Source organism: Hypomesus nipponensis, chromosome 21 (genome assembly GCF_054491055.1).
Source record: "Hypomesus nipponensis isolate SF chromosome 21, ASM5449105v1, whole genome shotgun sequence".
NCBI classification, from domain to species: domain Eukaryota; kingdom Metazoa; phylum Chordata; class Actinopteri; order Osmeriformes; family Osmeridae; genus Hypomesus; species Hypomesus nipponensis.
In genome coordinates this window covers 5,332,501-5,346,613 of record NC_140381.1, presented here as the reverse complement: position 1 = coordinate 5,346,613, position 14,113 = coordinate 5,332,501, and the positions used below count along the sequence as shown (strand labels likewise).

Genomic DNA, 14,113 nt, shown 5'->3' with positions numbered 1-14,113 from the left:
CTCGCAACTACTGAGCCTGAACCGCTCTGTAGGCACAGCGGGTCGCCTTCACACGCAACTACTGAGCCTGAACCGCTCTGTAGGCACAGTGGGTCGCCTTCACACGCAACTACTGAGCCTGAACCGCTCTGTGGGCACAGCGGGTCGCCTTCACACGCAACTACTGAGCCTGAACCGCTCTGTAGGCACAGCGGGTCGCCTTCACACGCAACTACTGAGCCTGAACCGCTCTGTAGGCACAGTGGGTCGCCTTCACACGCAACTACTGAGCCTGAACCGCTCTGTAAGCACAGTGGGTCGCCTTCACACGCAACTACTGAGCCTGAACCGCTCTGTAGGCACAGTGGTTCGCCTTCACACGCAACTACTGAGCCTGAACCGCTCTGTAGGCACAGTGGGTCGCCTTCACACGCAACTACTGAGCCTGAACCGCTTTGTAGGCACAGCGGGTCGCCTTCACATGCAACTACTGAGCCTGAACCGCTCTGTAGGCACAGCGGGTGAGCAGCACATTTGAGCTGGTTTCATTTGAAAGCTATTGGATAAACACACAAAGACCAGTGTTTAAACACCAAACATGCTTTCAAATGAAACCACACGCTTCAAATGTGTTGTTTGGTGTTTAAACACTGGTCTTTGTGTGTTTATCCAATAGCTATGGACTTTGAGAGGGTTGGCTCATGTGAATATGGTGTCTCCTTAGTGGTATATGAATGTTGGTGATTTCTGTTACCGATACTTTATATATTTGCACAGCGTATCTGTCTGTTTGGCATACTGTAAAGGGTAGTTGTAATCATGTAGACTATTTAGTGTGGCCTGTGCTTTGTTTGCACAAAAAAATTTTTTTTATCACACACACACACACACGCACACGCACATGCACGCACACACGTACAACACACACAGATTTGCAAACACACACAGAGACACAGAACAAGGCCTTGCTGTTGTTGTTTACAAAGAACAAGGGGGCTAGAAATGTGTGCAAAGTTGGGGATGAATATTCACGTGAACACGCCCGTCTGAAACCATCTACATGAAACGTCCTTTTGACTGGCTTTGTGTGTCAACAAACATTGCACCGACATGATCTCATATCCTCACTTGAGCCAATTTGACAAGCTGCAAACCACAAACATAACAGGCCAGTGTTGAATTTGATTCTTTTACATTTCAAATGGAATACATTTCGTATTTGATACATTTAATCGACCGTTTTTGTCCCTGGTCCGGATTTTCTAGGCAGTTTTACATGAGGCAGCAATATTCCAGTGCCATCAGACTGTAAACCCATGCCATGCCATGCCATGCCATGCCATGCCATGCCATGCCATGCCATGCCAGTCTAGAATAGCTTCCTGAAACCTGACGCTAGTCTCTATATCTACTCTGCTGCTAACAGAGACTCATTTGCTAACTCATTTCGATGGGATTTCAAAGTGTTTCAGCTGAGTCTTATATCTGCTGTCTAAGAGCACGCATTAGATCATTGAGGGGGAAACATTTCACATATCTGGGGTAATTCCCAACTACAAGTACTGTAAGTGGGCAATGTAGTCACTCTGTACACTGATATTTGTATTACTTGTCTATGATGGAGAAGTAATCAGGTGGCTGAGTAGAGGCTATCAGGCTAGTAATCTGAAGGTTGCCACTTTGATTCCTGGCCGGTGCACATGACGTTGTGTCCTTGGGCAAGACACTTCACCCTACTTGCCTCGGGGAGAATGTCCCTGTACTTACTGTAAGTCGTTCTGGATAAGAGCGTCTGCTAAATGACTAAATGTAAATGTATTATAGTCCTGCATTTGAGAGATGTGGAAACGAGAAGAGGCTAATTAATGACAACATGAAACAACCACCAACGCTTGTGCTGACAGGCACATTTATGTATAAACACGTCGCTGTCCCGAAAAAACATGTGCACGCAAGCACACACGCAAAAAACGACTGTACCAATACAACGTGATAACCAAACACACACACACACACACACACTCACCAATCTGGTCCTCGGGTATGAGGGACTCAATGGGGGGGTCCAGTTCGGAGCTCTGCCTCAGGTAGGCCTTCATCTGGGTGAGGAACTGTCTGAGGGTCTGCAGCAGGTCCAGCCCCGACGTGTGGCAGCCCCGGTTCTCCAGGACGAAGCTGATGTAATCCTGGACCAGGCAGCCAAAGTACGAGCTCTTGTCCCTGGAAAGCTCGGCTATCCTCTTCACTGCGCGCCTCTCGGGCGTCATCAGCGAGCTGAACACGCCGCTCACCTTCCGGAAGTGTCCCTTGAGCGCCCGGGGGAGGATGAAGGAGCCGCCGCTGAGCCCTGCTCCCACGCCCCTCCTCCTGGCCTTGAAGGGCGGGGGCATGTCCCTCCCCAGGTCGTTGTCCTCCAGACCCACCCCGTAGTCCTCCTCGTCCTCTTCCTCCTCGTCCTCCTCCTCGTCCTCGCTACTGTCTTCCCGCCGGGGGGCGCGGGGCCGGCGGTGGGCGGGGCTAGGGGGCAGGCCCAGGGAAAAACGGGGCGAGCGGCTGAAGTCGAGGGAGTCGGAGGAAGAGGTGGACATGCTCTCGTCGCTGAGGCCTTGGCGTACCGGCCGGGGCTTGTCCGGCGGGCTCCCGGCGCCGCCCCCCCCGGCGGGGCGGGGCGAGAGAGGCGGAGCCTGGCTCGGAGGCAGTTTGGCGCGGGACAGCGCCTCGGCAATGGTGTCGTCGTCGAGGGCGACGTGGCAGCGGTGGGCGTCGATGTCGGGTTTCCTGGGCCGAGGCGGAGGGGCGCTCTGGGGGACGGGGATGGGCGAGCTCGTTTTGTCCGTCGACGCGCCGCTGTGCTTGGCTCCCATCGGGCCCTGCTGGCGGGGGGGCGGGCGCTGCTGGCGAGGGAGGGGCTGTCTGGCGAGGGGGGCGGCGACAGCGGTCCCGGGCATGCTCCTGGCCCTGTGGACGGGGGGGGGAGGGGGCCGGCGGAGGGACAGGCGCGGGGGCGGAGGGCGTGGGGGAGGGGTGCGGGACTTCCCCTTCACTCGCTCGAGCGCGGCGTCCCCGGCTCGCCCGCCGTCGGGCGGCGGGGGCGGTGCGGGCGGCGGGTCCGGTCGGCAGCGGCGGTGCGTCTGGAGGAAGAGGGGGTTGACGAAGCACAGCGCGCCGCCCGGCTGGCTCCTCTCCCGGCGGGAGGGCGAGGAGGGGGGAGGGGGGCGGGAGCGGGAGCGGAGGGTAGGGGGGGCGCTGTCGTGACGGGGGCCGCTCGGCCTCGGCGCGTCCCGCCTGTCTCTCGGGCCTCTCTGGGGGCTGAGAGTCCGGCTCAGAGGGCGGGGGGGGGGAGGGGGGAGGGCGAGGAGGAGCGGTGCAGGATGCCCAGGGCAGAGTCCCAGAAACCTGTGACACACACACACACACAAGAGAGAAGACGTAGAGAATTATTAACTTGTATACATTCAAAAACATCTCCCTTAACCCTCTAATGTTGAGCAGGAAACACAAGTATTTACAAAAAATGAACCCAATCCACACTCACATAAAACAAAGACAACAGCCTACATATAAATACAGATACTAAGTCCTACAATAAGTACTACACAGCTCACTAAAAAGGAATCAATTCATGTATTTTACTTACGTGATTCTTAATCTCTCTGTCTCTCCTTATTCTTAATCTCCAACTTCTGTTGCTCTTTCTGTATTGCACTTTCGGATTTTCTCTCTCTGGATTTCTATGTCTCTATCTCTCTGTCGGTCTCTGTCTATCTCTCTGTCGGTCTCTTTCTGTTTTCTCTGTCCGGCTCTGCTTGAATCTTGAGAGTGGCAGAGATCTGGTGTGTTCAGTGGTTTTCCGAGCCCTGATTCACAGTGAAGCCGACACAGACACACACCCAGATCCTGCGAGGAGAGGAGGGAGGGAGGGGTGGACTCACAACACTGGACACACCACCAGACAGCCCCTCCTCCTTTTCCCTTAGCTCCTCCTCCTGGGGACTGGCCTGAGTTCCTCTCTCTCTCTCTCTCTCTCTCTCTCTCTCTCTCTCTCTCTCTCTCTCTCTCTCTCTCTCTCTCTCTCTCTCTCTCTCTCTCATCTCTGTCTGAGTTTCTTTGAGTTGACAACATTTGTTTCATTTTTAACAGCGCTTCACTTTCACTTGTATTGAATCATCACTCCTGTTTGAGGCGCATCACGTTTTAATCAGACATCAGTCCAACGCACAGTCCAGTTATTGAGCAACCTCTCGGAAACAAAGAAACCGTGTAGGCTGTACACAGGATACCGAAACATGGTCATCTCAATAAAATACATTCAAGGTGATTCTAAAGCACGTGTGCTGGATTTGATTGGCAGCGCAATCTGATATGACCCACATCGTAGAGTATACAGGCATCTAGTCGGGCTAGGGTTCAAATGTCTTTGAATAGCCTGCTGCATGGGGACTGAAAAAGCCTGAGGTATTCACACTGTCCCTGGAGTGAGACACCAGCTGACTGGAGCTAACCTGAGACAGCCAGCCTCTTACTGATCTCTACCCCACGTACAGTTCACTCATCCCGGACTGGATTCAACAGACATTCCCGGAGGGAAAGGCCTGGATCTCCAGTTAGTCATTGTTAAAGTACTGCTGTGGTCTCTTGCTCGCTCTGGACTCAGTTATTAAAAGTTACAGTTATACCTTCACTCTTCAGAGTGAACAAACTCCACCCAACTAAGAAAACAGCTGATTTTACGAATCCAGTTGAGTGGGTTCAAAACAGAGCATGACCTAAGATTTTGAGCTAATAATTGAACCATTATTTCAGTTTAATTTATGTGTTCTGCGTCAAAACACATGATTAACCAAGTGCCACAGACTTACCTGTGCCACAGTCAACTGCCCTTGGGGCCTACCTCAGATAATATCTTGTCACGAGAAAAAGGAAATAGTGACCCTTGAAGGACAAATAATCAGTGGTATCAAAATAAATTCAAACTAAACTTTTGACATTAAAAGAGCAAAAAAAAAAAAAACTCCAATAAACACAGCATGTCTGCATTTAAACTACCCAAATCAAAACAAACTTCTTTTAAAACATTACTTTCAATATTCCATAATAGAGGCAGAACATGTACAAAATAAGCAGCTGTTTTAAAACAGCAACGTGTGGAAAAGGGTGTTTCCCAGCATGAGTGTATTTCTGCCTGGCCTAAGTTAAGCTACAAGAGCAGACTCACAATACAAGTATGTTCCCTCCCTCTCACACCAAGCTCTCCACAGCGCCAGCACTGTCACCCTCAAGGTGGCACATGCCCACGGGCTGTGGAAGCACACGGATATCGACACACACAAATGAACACACACGCACACAGCTGGGCATGCATGAAAGGGGCAGGGCTAAACCCGTGCCTTGTGCTCTGTTTGTGTGTGTGTGTGTGTGTGTGTGCATGTGTGCACTTGCAATAATAATAATTATAAGTTTCATTTTCATAACGCCTTTCCCGATCATTGTGTCTGCATGTTTACGAGTGTGTGGGTGTGTGTGTGTCTATTTAGCTGGGTGTTAGCAGAGGCAGGCCTGGTAGCAGAGGCAGGCCTGTTAGCAGAGGCAGGCCTGCTAGCAGAGGCAGGCCTGCTAGCAGAGGCAGGCCTGCTAGCAGAGGCAGGCCTGTTAGCAGAGGCAGGCCTGCTAGCAGAGGCAGGCCTGTTAGCAGAGGCAGGCCTGCTAGCAGAGGCAGGCCTGCTAGCAGAGGCAGGCCTGGTAGCAGAGGCAGGCCTGCTAGCAGAGGCAGGCCTGGTAGCAGAGGCAGGCCTGTTAGCAGAGGCAGGCCTGCTAGCAGAGGCAGGCCTGGTAGCAGAGGCAGGCCTGTTAGCAGAGGCAGGCCTGCTAGCAGAGGCAGGCCTGCTAGCAGAGGCAGGCCTGTTAGCAGAGGCAGGCCTGCTAGCAGAGGCAGGCCTGCTAGCAAAGGCAGGCCTGCTAGCAGAGGCAGGCCTGGTAGCAGAGGCAGGCCTGTTAGCAGAGGCAGGCCTGCTAGCAGAGGCAAGTCTCTTCCATTCAACTAATCTATCATTCCATAGGAAATTGACTCATTGATGCTTCATTTGGCAAAGGAGGAAGAGAGAACAAAAATAACAGAAGTAGATGACTAGGCCTCGCTCCGAAACCAGACCCTGTCAGCATGAGGGGCTGCAGGTATAACACTAAGCAGATGTTACAAAATCACAAGACAAAAATGTAGAGTACCTGCCCCTAACTGTGCCACCTCCTCCAGGTCCTTCTGAGTTTTGGCAAATGCAATGGCTTCTGGGAGTTGTAGTGTGAAGGGGAGGACATCCCTGCAGGAGGGGAAAGAGGAGAGGAGGGTTTGATATGGACAATAGTCGACTGCGGAGGAGGAAGAGGTAGCTGACTGCTCCACAGTTCCTCCACAGTGTCCTTATTTGACCACTCCAGCCGGTGTCCAAGGTGATGCTGATGTTTGGTCAAGGGCGTTGTCTGTCGTGTCAAAAGCTGGACCACAAAAACCACAGAGAGAAGTGAAAGCTGTTGTTATTGTAAAAACCTACTTACATGACTTCACAGGTCTCTTAAAAAAAAAAAAAAGTTCATTTGCAGACCCTAAAATTCATTAACAGGTTGAAGTGTTTGCTGGAAAGTTATGCTGAGAGCAATGAAATATGGTGTCATGTTGTTTGGTCTTATCCTTGGGGAGACTAGGACTAACTTTGCTCCTTGCTTTTTTCCCCCATTTTCCATTTCCTCAGGAGAAACTAGATTCTGTGCTTGTGCAGTGATGGGCATTCATATTTGCGGTGGTACCATCTTCCTGTTTCCAAGCTGTCTGCCAAGCTGGCAGTCAAAACCAGAAGTGAGAGAGACAGATAGATAGAGAGAAGAAGTAAAGGAGAGAGAGAAAGAGGTGGGGTGTAATGGAGGGAGGGTCTTCAGAGCAGGTCAAGGCCGGGCTTCACTGCTTACTCAACAAATAATATTTCCATCCAAGGGCTTGTTGGCTTCAGAAATACCTCAGTGTGTCACTGCACTGGAATGGTCCTGGGAGGTATGTTTGCAGAAAGAAATAGAGAGCAAATGCGAGGGGAAAAGGAGAGATCAAGGAGCGAGTGAAAGAGAGACAGAGTAGACACAGAGAGAGAGAGTGTGACTGAGAGGAGAGAGCGAGAGGGAGAGAGGAGAAGAGAGAGGAGGGAATCCGAAAAAGTCGAGCGAAAGAGCGAGCAGAAAGCGGAGAGAGAGTGAGAAGGTGGAGAGCCAGAGTGAACGATAGCGGAGGGATGTCATGGAAATGGCCGACTGACACCCCGATATCCGCCGCAAAGAGACAGAGCCAAGGACAAGGGGGTACGAGGGGGGTCTGACACCATCCTGTACCTGCTGATACAGTAGAAAGCCACCAGACGAAACAGGTCGGCGAAGCTGATCCCCGACTGCTCCAGGGAGAACGCTGCAGAAACACACACAGCCACGAGACATGGAAACTGTCCTGACCTCCCACCAGTCGCACACCACGCATACCCACACTGCCCTGTACCCGCGTCTCCTGAAGGTGACCCCCCTACACGCATCACACGCTACGCGCCCACATCCCAAAACAAACCAACAGCATGCAGGGGTGTCTGTTAAGCCCTCTGGGAGGTGGGATACTCACTGTACTGGCTGTCTCTGATGGGGTAGTGGGCGAGGGGGGGTCCGGATGTGTCCGTGCTCATCCTGACAGACAGAACCTTCCTCTGGAGGGTCGAGCACTTCCTCACCACAAACACCTGGCCAGAGCAAGGGAGAGTTTACAGTTTAAAACACACCTTTATTCGTCCCTTGCAGGTTGGCTGGACTTCACATTATGCTCCATAACACATCAACGTGCTCCAGAGAGCATAGGAGGACATCCATGACCAACAAAAATCTCAACCCAACACCCAAGACACGTTGACGAAACCACAGACACCGGAACGAAGTAGCGAAATGATAGAAACAAGTCGATCTTCGAGCATCCCCAAAAATGTGTTCCGGAGAGGGAGAGACAGACTGAGAGAGAGAATGGGAGAAGGAGAGGGGGAGGGAGGCAGGGACATTAAGGTGTATGACTATTTCCCTGTCGTGGCACAAGGTGCATGCTGAACAAGGTACACAGATCAACCCCCGACGCACAAAGATCAAGTGTCAGCCTCGGTCGCTGCGACCTTTGACCCCCCCCCCCCCCCCCCCCCCCCCGCCCTCTCACCCCCGGCGGCTGCTGCAGCAGCACGCGGCCAGCCTCCTCCTCGCTGAGCGCGAGCAGTAGCCACACGGGGTGCGTCTGGGTCAGCCTGTCGAGCACGCTCATGCGCCGGCGCAGGGAGTCGTACCCAGAATCCCTTTCACCCCGCGCCGCCACGCAGGCGGGAGACTGGACGTACACGCCGCTCACCTCCCCCTCCAGCCTGGGGGTGGGGGGACGGGGGAGGACAGAAAGGGGAGAAGAAGGGAGAAGATTAGACACTTCTGCCACCTGGTGGGGACAGAGAGAAGCGCACGTTCAGCCAAAGACGGGATGGACCGAATTTGTGGTACTCCCTCCGTCGTGCACAGAGCATGACATGAAACGCAACTGAAAGTTAAGGCGATAGATACACACACACAAAAAGAAACGTTAATGGAGAGAAAGCAACAGAAGTGAAAGAGGTGTGTGAGAGAGAGAGAGAGAGAGAGAGAGAGAGAGAGAGAGGGACAGAGAGGGAGAGACAGAGAGAGAGAGAGAGAGAGAGAGACAGAGAGAGAGAGAGAGAGAGAGAGAGAGAGAGAGAGAGAGAGAGAGTGAGTGAGTGAGTGAGTGAGTGAGTGAGTGAGTGAGTGAGTGAGTGAGTGAGTGAGTGAGTGAGTGAGTGAGTGAGTGAGTGAGTGAGTGAGAGAGAGAGAGAGAGAGAGAGAGAGAGAGAGAGAGAGAGAGAGAGAGAGAGAGAGAGAGAGGGACAGAGAGAGAGAGACAGAGAGAGAGAGAGAGAGTGAGAGCATAGACTTACCCCTGTAAGACCAATGGGTCTTTATGTGGGTCTGCCAATGGAGAAGTCTGCACCATCTCCTGTGTGAGCTCTCCTATCTCCAACGCAAATGTATTGATCAGCTGGAGAGAGAGAGAGAGAGAGAGAGAGAGAGAGAGAGAGAGAGAGACTATATGGGTTAATGGGAAATCGATAGGGAGATCGATGGGATTCCATAGAAAACAGCCATCCAAAATACGCGAGGAAAAAATGAAGAGATTGTCATGGAAGTACAACACAGAAAACGGCAAGAGAAGAAGATTCACTCACGTACAGAAACAGAATCTCAACGCTGACATAGTGGAGAATGCAACATAGAAAAGCAAAGCGCCAAATGACCAGCATGGGAGGGAACATGGAGGGAATCAGTTAGTCATTCTTCCTGTGCACATACATCACTTCCTGTAGACAGGAAACATGGAGACAAAGAAGCAACAACCTTGACCACACACACCCTCACACACATGCACACTATCACACACACACCAGTACTTGTATATATAAAATGAAGATCCAGTAAACCCACATGTTGGTAAACAAACTAAATGACTCCTAATCTGCGGAAGTGTAGATATCTGGACATCACACACACACACACACGCAAACACACACATGGGGGCATGAATCTGTCACACACACACACAAGCAGGAAATGGATCAGTTTGGGGTGACGGAGATCCTCTGGACTATTTCTAGGAGAGAGAGGCCATGCTGTTTCGTCCAGCTGGTCAGAAACTCTGAGGTCAGCGATGACACGGTTCACCAACACGTTCTAACACGTTCTAACACTTTCAATTTAGGAACGCTAGTCTTTAACAATCCCCCTTGGGTAGCTCTCTGAACTGATATGGTTTTACCGTTGGAACCCATCAGAGAAATGTCTACCCTTACCCCAGGAGGGGTCATGTGTCGCTCTGTCATCCCTCTCCAAACGCCCCTGCAGTCCCTGGGTGCTGTTCCCAGACTGACCAGCAGAGGGCGTTTCTCCATGCTCCTCCCAAAGACACTGTCAGACTCGTAGTGAGAGAGGCTTCAGTCTCCAGACCACTGTGACCACAGGCACCACACTGATGGCGACTAACTGGAGCCAGATTACTGTCTCCTCTCTCGGTCTCTGTTACTCTCTCTCTTTCTCTCCTTCTGCTTCTTCTAATGTCTCTGAGAGGAGAGAGAGTTTATTAAGAAGCTACACACACACACACACACACCATCTCTCATGAGAGCTGTGTCCTAGCTATGCCATCATTATTTCAACTCTTTAACGAGGATACATGAGCCGAGCTAAGCAATTCACCGCCCATTCTTCACAGTGTCAGTCACCATGCAGTCAATGGGAAACTGTGTGTATGTTTTCACACGCACGCACACACACACACACACACACACACATACATATATATGTATATATACAGCTTTTGCTGCCCCAACTTAAGCAATGGAAAACAGGGGGAGAATTAGAAAATTATTAAAAAGCCAAGTTCAGCAAAATGGAAGTGTCCATCCTATCAGCCTGGTCCTGTACTGTGTCACACTGTGAGTATGAACAGCTGGCACGTACAGCACCTGCACCACATGGAACATACACACCTCCATCAATCATCCATCCATCATCCATCCATCCATTGTTCCATCCATCCATCGAAACACACTTCTAGTTATTCGTGGTCTCTGTCAAATGCAGATGAACTACTACAGCAGACTCCCAGACAGATTACTTTGACATCAGGACCCAGTCTGAGAGTGGGTTTGGGTCACGTGACCAGGGCGGGAGGATGAGGAGCAGGAGGAGATGGTGATGTGGGGGGCAGCTGCTGTGTGTTAGACAGACATAGCTCATTATGGGTCCATGAATAGATTGTGTACCCAAAATAACCCAATGAAAGCTCGCTAATGAGAGAGGCAGACGATATTACGCATACTTCATATTCAAAACATTCAGAGAGAGAGAGAGAGAGAGAGGGGGGGGGGGGGGGGTGTGTGTGTGTTTGTGTGTGTGTGTGTGTGTGTAAGAGTAGTATGTGCTAAATGAGGGTGCGTGTTTTTTGTGTTTGTATGAGAGTGCGTGTGTGCTTTACTGCCCTTATTCGTGCGCTTGTCAGTATTCCAACTACTGCAGCTGGTTTTCTCCACTCCCGCACACTCTCTCTCTCTCCATTTCTCTCTCTCTCTCTCTCCATCTCTCTCTCTTCATCTCTCTCTCTCCATCTCTCTCTCTCTCTCTTCATCTCTCTCTCCATCTCTCTCTCTTCATCTCTCTCTCTCCATCTCTCTCTCTCCCTTTCTCTCCTTAATATTAGCAGCTGCACTGCAGCAAAGGGATGTCAGGAAAGGCAACTATGACCCGCAATCCTATCAGATCATGCTGTCCTAGACAGAACAGGCAGACAGGCAGACAGACAGACAGACAGACAGGCAGGCAGGCAGGCAGGCAGGCAGGCAGGCAGGCAGGCAGGCAGGCAGGCAGGCAGGCAGGCAGGCAGGCAGGCAGGCAGGCAGGCAGGCAGGCAGGCAGGCAGGCAGGCAGGCAGGCAGGCAGGCAGGCAGGCAGGCAGGCAGGCAGGCAGGCAGGCAGGCAGGCAGGCAGGCAGGCAGGCAGGCAGGCAGGCAGGCAGGCAGGCAGGCAGGCAGGCAGGCAGGCAGGCAGGCAGGCAGGCAGGCAGGCAGGCAGGCAGGCAGGCAGGCAGGCAGGCAGGCAGGCAGGCAGGCAGGCAGGCAGGCAGGCAGGCAGGCAGGCAGGCAGGCAGGCAGGCAGGCAGGCAGGCAGGCAGGCAGGCAGGCAGGCAGGCAGGCAGGCAGGCAGGCAGGCAGGCAGGCAGGCAGGCAGGCAGGCAGGCAGGCAGGCAGGCAGGCAGGCAGGCAGGCAGGCAGGCAGGCAGGCAGGCAGGCAGGCAGGCAGGCAGGCAGGCAGGCAGGCAGGCAGGCAGGCAGGCAGGCAGGCAGGCAGGCAGGCAGGCAGGCAGGCAGGCAGGCAGGCAGGCAGGCAGGCAGGCAGGCAGGCAGGCAGGCAGGCAGGCAGGCAGGCAGGCAGGCAGGCAGGCAGGCAGGCAGGCAGGCAGGCAGGCAGGCAGGCAGGCAGGCAGGCAGGCAGGCAGGCAGGCAGGCAGGCAGGCAGGCAGGCAGGCAGGCAGGCAGGCAGGCAGGCAGGCAGGCAGGCAGGCAGGCAGGCAGGCAGGCAGGCAGGCAGGCAGGCAGGCAGGCAGGCAGGCAGGCAGGCAGGCAGGCAGGCAGGCAGGCAGGCAGGCAGGCAGGCAGGCAGGCAGGCAGGCAGGCAGGCAGGCAGGCAGGCAGGCAGGCAGGCAGGCAGGCAGGCAGGCAGGCAGAGCTCTTCCTCTCACCTTGAAGTAGCTGCCAGAGCGGTCCATGTGGCTGGATGGTGTCCTGGATGCCATGCTGACATGTAGCTTCTGTGTTTACGTCTGGAGCCAACCCTTCTGGAGGCCTGAGGACACACACACACACACTCAGTTCTGTGTCACAAGTCACTAACCCTAACCCTAACCCAGACATTACAGTTGAGGTGGTGCAAAAGAAAGTACCAGCTTGAACAACTAGACTTCGTCTTTACTCTCTTTGTTTCTTCTCTCTCTCTCTCCCTCTCTCTCTCCGTCTCTCTCTCTTTCTCTCTCTTTGTCCTGCTGTCACTGACATCATTAACTCTCTCTCTCTCCTCCGGTTCATTCTGGTCACCCTCCTCTCCTTTCCCATGTCCCCTTGTCAAATTAATTTTCCAGAATGAAAAGCCCTGGTTCCGTCATAATTATACAACCCAGCTGGAATTTAGGACAAACTCGGGTGAAAGTTTGTGCATGTGCATGCGGGCGAGTGTTCCTGCGTACTTGTATACGTGTGTTTGCTTGTGTGTGTGTGTGTGTGTGTGTGTGTCCACTTGGCTGTGTGTTGCATGAGCCTGTGGATGAAAGAGGTTGGTTGTGCCTCTCTGCAACACTGTCCGGGACCCTTTCTCCTGCTCCCTCCGCCATCCCTCTCCCTCCCTGTCTCTGGTCCCCTATCGCCACCCCTCTTCTCTCTTTCCCTATCAATCTCTTTTAATCCTCGTCACCAGATTTCCTCTCTCTCTCTAACACAGGGTGTTACTTACCCCACTCTCTCTCTTTCATTTTCTCCCCGTCTCTCTGTCTTTCCCTCTCTATCTCTTTGTCCACAGCTCTTGGATTCTCTTCCTGTCACCCCCTCTCCCCTTCTCTCTGGTCTCTCCCTCTCATCTCCAGCCAGGAAGGACACCTAGTGAGCTGGGACCAAGATGGAACTGTCGAAGTCTTCTATACTGTTCTAGAATCATCCACTCATCCTCGATCGAAGCCCATCCCCTGCACCGTAATAAGCCCCTATATAAACTATGCATACTTATCCCTGATAGGTTCCCTTGTGCCAATAGAACATCAACCTAAGGCCTGTTCCAGATAAATGTTCAAAGCACTGGATAACCAAGGCAGACTCAATCAAACACAGATGTATTTGAAAATACCTTCAAAAGGTATTTTGACCATGTTTTGAAATGTACATTGTCAGTAAACACACGGATGCCTGTTGCCGGAAGCCTCTTTTCCCTCTGCAGGCTGTTGTGCATGGACTGGTTCCACCCGCCCCAGATACAGGGGTTATCAGCATTCCTGCTTGGCTGCTCTCTCCATATTGGGGAATCACAGATAACAGGGGGAGCCAGACCTAGATAGGACACCAGCCAGCTCATAAGGTGTGTGTGTGTGAGAGAGAGAGAATGGATTCAAGAAGCAAAAAAAAAACTAACACTAAATGCTGATAAGAACCACCTGTTTTCCAACTGAACTTGGAAATGGAGGACTCTGGACTGAGCACATTTGTTGGGCAAGTTTGTTTAAATCTCTCTTCTTGTGTCGTGTTTTCCATAAGTAATCTGGTTCTCCTCGTTCTTTTTAAGGGCCGTCAGTAAACTGTGACAACCTTCGGGCTCCAGACCTCTGCAAGTCCCTCCAACATCAACACAGCATGTGGGAGCTGACAGCTATGGAAGTTCTGTGTGAAGGGATTCAGTGAGGGTGGAGGCAGGGTGGAGGCAGTGTGGAGGCAGGGTGGAGGCAGGGTGGAGGCAGTGTGGAGGCAGTGTGGAGGCAGGGTGGAGT

At 52.6% G+C, this 14,113-nt stretch overlaps 1 protein-coding gene across 1 annotated transcript in view; it reads right to left on the bottom strand.

Moving 5' to 3' along the window:
- The window catches only part of LOC146237579 (ras and Rab interactor 2-like), a 29,749-nt gene that overhangs the window by 9,665 nt on the left and 5,971 nt on the right, over positions 1-14,113 (bottom strand). The window contains 8 exon segments of the mRNA XM_084685364.1: positions 2,006-3,332; positions 3,335-3,375; positions 6,202-6,293; positions 7,348-7,420; positions 7,625-7,739; positions 8,198-8,396; positions 8,976-9,076; positions 12,329-12,432. Of these exon segments, the coding sequence (XP_084541490.1) occupies positions 2,006-3,332; positions 3,335-3,375; positions 6,202-6,293; positions 7,348-7,420; positions 7,625-7,739; positions 8,198-8,396; positions 8,976-9,076; positions 12,329-12,382 (2,002 nt within the window). The 5' untranslated portion in view covers positions 12,383-12,432.